General features: G+C 49.9%; 1 protein-coding gene across 1 annotated transcript; it reads left to right on the forward strand.

Annotated features, from left to right (window-relative positions):
- Positions 1 to 393: 393 nt before the first annotated feature.
- Positions 394 to 4,681, forward strand: RAP2B (RAP2B, member of RAS oncogene family). The gene has a single exon (XM_064665682.1). The coding sequence runs from the start codon at positions 456 to 458 to the stop codon at positions 1,005 to 1,007; it is 552 nt and encodes a 183-aa protein (XP_064521752.1). The 5' UTR covers positions 394 to 455; the 3' UTR covers positions 1,008 to 4,681.
- Positions 4,682 to 8,058: the final 3,377 nt, after the last annotated feature.

An 8,058-nucleotide genomic window follows, 5' to 3' on the forward strand; every position in this document is an offset into this window, starting at 1 on the left:
CCCGCCGGGTCCCGCTGAGGGCGGGGGGATCACACGCGCGGGGCGGGGCGTGCGCGGCTGCGCCCGCCGGCGGGCAGCCAATGGGAGCGGGCGGAGCCGCGCCGCAGCCAATGGGCGGGGGCGGGCCGCGAGCCTCAGCCAATGGGCGGGGGCGGGCCGCGCGCCTCAGCCAATGGGGCCGGCCCGGGCCGCCATGGGCCGCGGTAGCGCCGTCCCGCCGGGGCCGGGGCCGGTGGCGGCAGCGCTGCGTCCTCCTTCTCCTCTCGTTCCTCCTCCCGTTCCTCCTCCTCCCCGGCACTGCCCGGGGCCGGGGCTGTCCCGGCGCGGCTCCGCGGGGCGCGGCCGCCGCCCGCCCGCCCCGGCGCGGGGCCGCCCCCCGTCCCCTCCCCGCGCCCGCCCCGTCCCCGCCCGCCGCGGCGGCTCCGAGCGGGAGGCGGCGGAGGGAGGCGGGAGCCATGCGGGAGTACAAGGTGGTGGTGCTGGGCTCGGGCGGCGTGGGCAAGTCCGCCCTCACCGTGCAGTTCGTGACCGGCTCGTTCATCGAGAAGTATGACCCCACCATCGAGGACTTCTACCGCAAGGAGATCGAGGTGGACTCGTCCCCGTCCGTGCTGGAGATCCTGGACACGGCGGGCACCGAGCAGTTCGCCTCCATGCGGGACCTCTACATCAAGAACGGGCAGGGCTTCATCCTGGTGTACAGCCTGGTGAACCAGCAGAGCTTCCAGGACATCAAGCCCATGCGGGACCAGATCATCCGCGTCAAGAGGTACGAGCGGGTGCCCATGATCCTGGTGGGCAACAAGGTGGACCTGGAGGGCGAGCGCGAGGTCTCCTTCGGGGAGGGCAAAGCGCTGGCCGAGGAGTGGAGCTGCCCCTTCATGGAGACCTCGGCCAAAAACAAAGCCTCGGTGGACGAGCTCTTCGCCGAGATCGTCAGGCAGATGAACTACGCGGCGCAGCCCAACGGGGACGAGCCGTGCTGCGCCTCCTGCGCCATCCTCTGAGGGCGGCGGCGGCCCCGGCCCCGCAGGAACAAAAGCATCGGCAACAAATTCATCGTCTTGGAAATGTGGCTTTTCTCGGCATGTACGTTTCGTCCAGTCTTGGTCGTGGCATATTTCCTGTCAGTGTCGGCGGCGGGCGCGGGAGGAGCCGGTCCCGCCGCCCGGGGAGCGGAGCCACGCGGGGAACCCGCCCCGGGACACCCCCGGGGAGCGGGGCCGGCATCCCGGGACACCCCCGGGGAGCGGGGCCGGCATCCCGGGACACCCCCGGGGAGCGGTGCCCACCCCGGGGAGCGGTGCCCACCCCGGGAGCGGTGCCCACCCCGCGGCCCCGCGCCCGCCCTCCCCGGGTCTCTATGCAAGCGGGCGGCGGTGCGGGGCCGTCCCGCCCGGAGAGTTGCACATGGAACTGGGACTGTGACCCGGACGGTGCTGCCAGGCACGGGGCGCCGGGCAGCGCTGCCGATATCCCTGGAATAATGCTCTATTTTGTTTACCTGCTGTATCGGATGGGAGTTTGCAGGAGAGTGGTAGCGTGGTGGGTTTCTCCTGGTTTTTGTTTTATTTGTTTTTGGTTTATTTTTTTTTTTTAAATCAGCTGTGAAAATGTTACAAATCTGCACAATTTTTGAGGCGTGCGTGTGTGTGTGATTTCGTTGTGGTTTTGGTTTTTCCTTTGGCGGGTGGGAGCGATGGTGCTTTTTGTGCCGAGGGGTTTTGGGTTTGGGTTGGCAATAACTGATTTTGATGACTAGCTCTCTCAAGTGCAAAGACTTCCTATGAGTGATGCAGGGCCAACAGCAGCCCTGTGTCTGCAGAGTGCCTTCAAAACTCAGCTGTTCCAGCCGGTGCCAACCTGTGAAAGCTCCACAGAATCCCATTATCTACTACTCCAAAAACTACTTAACAGTTTCCTTGCAGTAATCACACCGAGCAAGGCAGGACAAAAGGGCCTATTGTTAGTGGAATTTATTTCCTATTTCCATCTGAGCCTTTTAACTGTTATTTCCATGTCTTGCAAGTTCGGGCTTCATTTACTTCAAATTTACACGAATTTAGCCTTTTGGGATTTTGAGGGGGGGGGCTTTTTTTGTTGTTGTTGTTCTTTTTCCCTTTGATTTTGTCGTGGGATGTACCTCCAGCCAGCAAAGAAGGAAATCTTATCGTTGTGATGTACCAAGAAAATTCTAACTGTCATTTTAATTGCAGACATGCATTGAAGAGATGTCTATCCATTTTAATACAAATCCTGTTTTTTAGAAAACAACTTTGTGCACTGTTATGTATCACACGAAACGCTGACTTTCTCACAGGCCTTTATATCTCAGTGGCAGTGAAAGGTGGGGGGTTGATTTAGCTAAGGACAGTGTTTAAAAACCATGCAAAACAGAAGATTGCTGTTTTACCTAACATTTAGTCATTTTTAATGCAGTGTTTTGCTTGCCCTCAGGTCCTGGCCCAGTGTGATGCCAGCTTGTGAGAGGAAGGCTGTGCTCAGAGGAAGCTTTAGGAAGGTAGCGTGCCCTTAATGCAACAGCCCTTGTAAGGTTAGGCCCTTGTTCCTTTCTAGAAGCAACGTGATTTATTGGGGTGAAATTCTAAAGGTCAATTATTTATGAAATTTAAGCTTTTAATTTCGTTGCATTATCACCCTTTAAAATTATAAATTGTATCTTTATTTGTTTCCTGGTTTGCTGAGGGTTGGGTTGGGAGGAGATCTGTGCCTCCCCTCAGCTGGAAGATTCAAGGAGTGTGTTTACCCCCATTATTTTCCTCTTTGCCTCTTCTTTAAAGGTTTGCACACGAAACCTGGGACTCTTTTGTTTCCTTTTTTTTTTGCCCCCATCCCAAGAAGACTTGAAGTTGTCTTACATCACAAGAACAAAGGTTGAGCAATGCTGTGTAAAAGGGGTTTTAATCAAGCCAACAGAAAACTAACTACCGTGATTCCTCTGTGAATCTGGTCATTTTAAGTAGGAAAACTTTGTGCCTCAGCACTGGAAGATCAATGTGTGGTGTTAGTTTATGTATTGAAATCCCAGTGATCGAAATGAATATTGTAATTTGTGCTGTAGTCAGAATTGGACACTTTTTGTAGCAATGTCAAATATCTACTGAAAATTTGGAATACCTACATACTGAAAACCTGTGTCTCCTCCTGAGCTCCGTGTGTCCCTCCACAAGGACCTGCTCTGATCCCATCCCTGGGGCTGTGGCAGTCTCACTGGTACAATCCCAGCCCAAACTGAGGGCTGGAGGAGGCAGCCCTGGTGCTGGTCCCTCACTGCTGCCTCTGCCTGCTTGTAACAGAAATATTGATCCAGCCCCCATTTTTAAGTGAAAATCGAAAACCTCGTTCCAGAAATTCCTAAAAATGAATTGGAAGCCAGAGGACTCCCGTGCTGGGAGGGCAGGGGAATAACTCTTCTTGGCAGGGCCTTCTCTTAGCCCAAGTACTGCATTGGAAGCTAAGGAAGCTCGACTGCTGCCACATCTGCAGCTTAAAAACTGCATGTCTGAAGTTTTAGATAAAAATGCCATAAATGCACATCTCAGCTACTGCCATGGTTCAATTCTGCCTTAAATTCCACAGGAATGTAGGGCTTCTAGCGCCCAACAGGCCTTGCTCTGGGTCAGTGTATGGACAGCAGCTTGTTCTGGTTGATAAAAGCAGGTATTTTTTATGTCCTCCCCAAGGAGCAGCAGATCCCTCATGTTCTCCAGTGCCTCTGTTCCCCCACTGCCTGTGCTGGGATTGAGGACAAGGCAAAAACGGGTGTTTGTAGCACACAAAGTCTGGCTTTGCTGAGCTGGCAGAGCAGTGAGGGCAGCCTGCTGAGCTCTGCCTTGTGCTGGGCCTTTCTTTGGTACTTCTGGTTCTGGCCCAAAAGGGGTGTGTGTTAACCAGGGAAGCATTTAAGCAGCCATGGCATGGTCTGATCAGGGGTTTAAATGTATTTGGGTGTTTAATGTTCTATAAGATTGGTGAGGACAGTACAAAGCGAAGAGCTCAGTAGTCTGATCTTCCAAATACTCTGAAGTGTTTTGGTGCTTGTTAAATGTAGGTCTTGTCTATGAAAAGTCTGAAAAAAATCATCCTGCTTTAACTTGACTGAGTAATGAAAGCTATATTAGCTTCGACACTTGAGGGAAATGTTGTATCAATATAAAGGTACTCTTTTATTCCTTTTCCCTGTGGGAATATGTTGCACCCGTGTCAATACAGAGGTGGTATATTGCTCTTTTCACAGTGAGAATTGCAAATATATAATTGTTTTGGAAGAAAAATGACATTCCCGGCCAAAATATTTCCTGACAGTGCAGAAATTGTGTAAACAACGCCTTGGTTTAAGGCTGGTCTTGTGGCCACATATTTTGCTGTACATAATGATTGTATTTTTAAAAGTCCAAGCTTGTTCTATTGCAAGAAAGTGTCTCTGGTATCGCAGTGTCCGTGACTGTAACCGTGCCATGTTCTCAGCCTCAGTCCCAACACAAGTGCAGTTCTCTCAACACGATGCTCAGGCTTTGTTGATGCTGATGGTGCTGGAGCTGATGTGGAATTCTGTGGCTGTGGGATTCTGGCAGTTCTGCTTCTCTCAAAAGAATGTAAAGCAAGTTGTTTGCAAAGGGCATTTTCAATAAAGGGCAGCTGGCTCTTTATGACTTCCTCACTTGGGTACTCATTGTGTGCAGGTGTCGTTCGGGGTCACATTTCCTCGAGGAATGACAAAATGCAGAAACTTCCATGTACTTTCAGAATTGTGCATGGACAGGAGTGGCACGTGTGCTCCTCTGCTGTGGAATGCATGGGCAGCCCCCACGAGGCAGTGGAGAACGGCTGGAGCTCGGCTGCTCTTGGAAGCTCTGTCCCTCTCCAGGTTTGTATAGCAGGGACCCAGACACCTTCCTTAGAGACCCTCCCTGTCCCCCTGGGCAGTGCTCTTTGTGTTCTGGTGGGATTTCAGCCTGCTCTGGAAGCAAACGTGTTATGAACTTTGTTCCAAGGGGAAATGGTTTTACACAGTGGTGTTCACAGCTTACAGCCTGTTCCTACAGTGCCTACAGCCTGTTCCTGCAGTGTTTCCAGCCTCTTGCAAAATGTGTGTGTCAAAGATTCCCCTTCCTGTCTCATTGTGGCAGCACAGTGCTCTAGAACCTCATTTTTGTAGGAATCCACATCTGCCCAACTTCCAGAGCGTTGTGTTTGGGGCTGACAGTCCTGGGTAACTGTGTGTGCAGCAGAGGAGAGGGATCTGAGAGCAGGTTTTTAGTACAAACAGCTAAAGATATTCAAGTGAGTTATAGTGGTGAGAAATGGGGTGCAAGTGTGTTTCTGGGTTGGATGTGTTGGGGTTTTTTGTTTATTTTGGGGTTTGTGTGGACTAAGGGTTTGTTTATAATCAAGAATCCTGCTGTGTTTCCCAAGTAAGAGTCAATGTGTGTGTGTGTGCTCTGACTTCACTGGGGTTGGAACTGGAGTTCCTGCCCTACCACAGATGATCTCAGCCCAGGTGATCTCAGTCATTATCACGCTGAAGAAACACCCATGGAAACCTGAACTGGTCAAAAAGGATGGGCCAGAGCAGAGCTGGACCTGCAGAAAGCTCCAGAACAGCCACTGTCATTTCCCTGGGGGAAGTGTTTTACCTTTCCCAAGGGCACAACTGCTCCAGCACACACCAGGGCTGCTTTGGTGCTCTCAGTGCCAGAGGTGACATACTGTGCATAAAGCACATCCTGTGTGTAAATCCTCAATCTGCACTATCCAACAGGTCTCAGATCCTGCAGCAACCACTGTAAAATTAGAAGTCAGTTAACCAGAACTTGCAAGTTGTTCAAGTAAGTCTTAAAATATTGGAAACAGCTGTTCTGTAATGACTTTATTCTGTTTTGGCAGTCTGAGGTCTTTTGGAGGTTTGGGTGAAGAGGAGACTGATCAAGAAGCCATAGCTTTGTTTTGGTAGACCTTGACAGAGAGAGACTTTTAGGAAAATGGTGCCTGACATGTAACTTCAGCCTTAATGATTTAAACTCCTGTTTATTTCTACAAAGTTCCCTAAGGGAACTGTATAAAATAAAGTGCTTAGTGAATGGATTTGATGTCCAGGTACAGACAGATCCCAGATGTTTCTCCTCTGCTTGACAGACTGATAACGATTGTGCAAGAAATGCTGCAGCAACTGGACTGGTCAAAATGATCAAAAATTGCTAAAGTTTTTGCCTTTTGATAGAGTCATGTTAATTTGTGATACTACGTAATTGGGAATGTTTGAGGTCACTTTTGGGGATGGTTGTAAATGGACTTTTGGGAGCAAACTAATTTGAAATGGAAGTTGGTTGGGTTTTTTTCTTTGAATTACGTATTGCAAAAGGTGCAGGTCAGCATTTTTAGCAATGTCCCTTCACAGTTCCTCATTTTTTGGTATATTCATCTAATCCTTTGTTTCTACAATGTTACTGCAGTTATCCCAATTTCAGCAGTCAGGGTGGAGGTCCATTGTATCCACTCCTGTCCAGAGAGGTAACTTGAAAGATGAGTCTCTGCAGATATTCCAAAAATACTCTCTGTAGAAGCATAAAATAGATACATTTTAGAGGTCAAACCTGAATCTTTTTGTAGTTCTTAGGAAACACTTGATGTGCCTTGTGTTTGACCTCCACTGCTGGGCTGTGGGTGTGCCCTTGCACCCGCCCAGGTGCTGCTCCAGGCTCGGGGGTGAGCAGGGGGTGAGGTGGGGGGGGTTTCCATGTCTGTAGCAGAGGGAACTCTGGGGTGGTGTTGTACATAAACATCTGTGACCTTCAGTGCATCCAACACTGCCCCTCCCTGCCTTGCCAGGAGAGAGGGAGAGTGATCCAGAGGTAGCAGCACAGGGCTGGGGAAATCCTGGCTGGGAAGGGCAGGGATCTGCGGGTAGGACTGTGGGTGGGTCTGTGGGGTGGCACTGGCAGCAGCACACACACTGCCAGGGCCCCTGAGTGCCAGACATGGTTGTGTGGAAGGGCAGAAGCAGGATGTCTTGCTGGGGGCAGGGGCAGCTGGGGAGAAATGGGTTCCATTTTTCTGGTTTGGGTACAAAACGTCCTTCTGTGTGTGTGTTGTGGATTTAATGGGTTTGCCCCCTTTGTGGTGCTGAGCAGATTCAAAAGTGCAAAGAAAGTCTGCACGATGAGTGTGTTCACCAAGGGTGAGTTTGTTTAGACTGAGTTTCCCTATACCACTAATCACCAAAATATCTTTAAATCTGTGTGGAACTTTATAGTGATGATTGTTGCAGTGTGACCCAGGGGAGCTGGGAGCCCTGTGTGCTTCAGAATGAGATCAGTGATAGCTTTATCCCTTGTATGAACTGCAGCAGTACCACAGACCTCTATTTCATGTGGGCAGTTTGCTACCAAGTTTACTGATGGTGAACAAAGTTAAGATGAAAGCTTGCTAACAACGTGCTTGAGTCACTGCATTTTTAGTGCTGAGACCTTGATTTCCCTTCTTTTTGGGATACTCTGCCTCATCCCAGATTGGCTGTCTATTTTCTACTGGGTTTCTTGTTTCAAACATGTTTGCTTTACTGTGGGTTTTGCTTTCCCTTGGGTTGTTGGGTCCTTGGTTTTTCCTTTAATTAAAGTTAAAAATAGGGAGGAGATTCACATCTCTGAGTTTCTGTATAGCACAAGCTGCCCAGATTCCAGAAATACATGCCATGCACTCCACATATTTTTGCAATAAAGTTTAAGGAGAGCGCTGTATGTTTAAGATATTTCCAAGGCCTGGACTCTCAGCAAAGAAACAGCTTGGAAAAGCTTATTTCCCAAAGAACTGGGTCAGCCTGGAGTGAATTAGAGTTCACAGATAGTGAGGCATTTATTCCCTTACAGTATTGCTGTACTTCAGCCTCTGCAGTGACAGTTACAGATTGCTGAGCATAAATATTTATGCATACGTACAAAGTTGTATCTGGTGTCCACAATTTGGGAAACATCCACATTTTTCTCCTGCCAGCACAGAAAATCAGGAACTGTGTGCCTGCACTCGCTGAGTATCAGACCA

Source organism: Pseudopipra pipra, chromosome 10 (assembly GCF_036250125.1).
Source record: "Pseudopipra pipra isolate bDixPip1 chromosome 10, bDixPip1.hap1, whole genome shotgun sequence".
In the NCBI taxonomy this organism is placed as follows: Eukaryota; Metazoa; Chordata; class Aves; order Passeriformes; family Pipridae; genus Pseudopipra; species Pseudopipra pipra.

What these genes read in the sequence shown, in the direction of transcription:
- RAP2B (XM_064665682.1), top strand. Translation starts at nt 456, where the DNA reads ATGCGGGAGTACAAGGTGGTGGTGCTGGGCTCGGGCGGCGTGGGCAAG.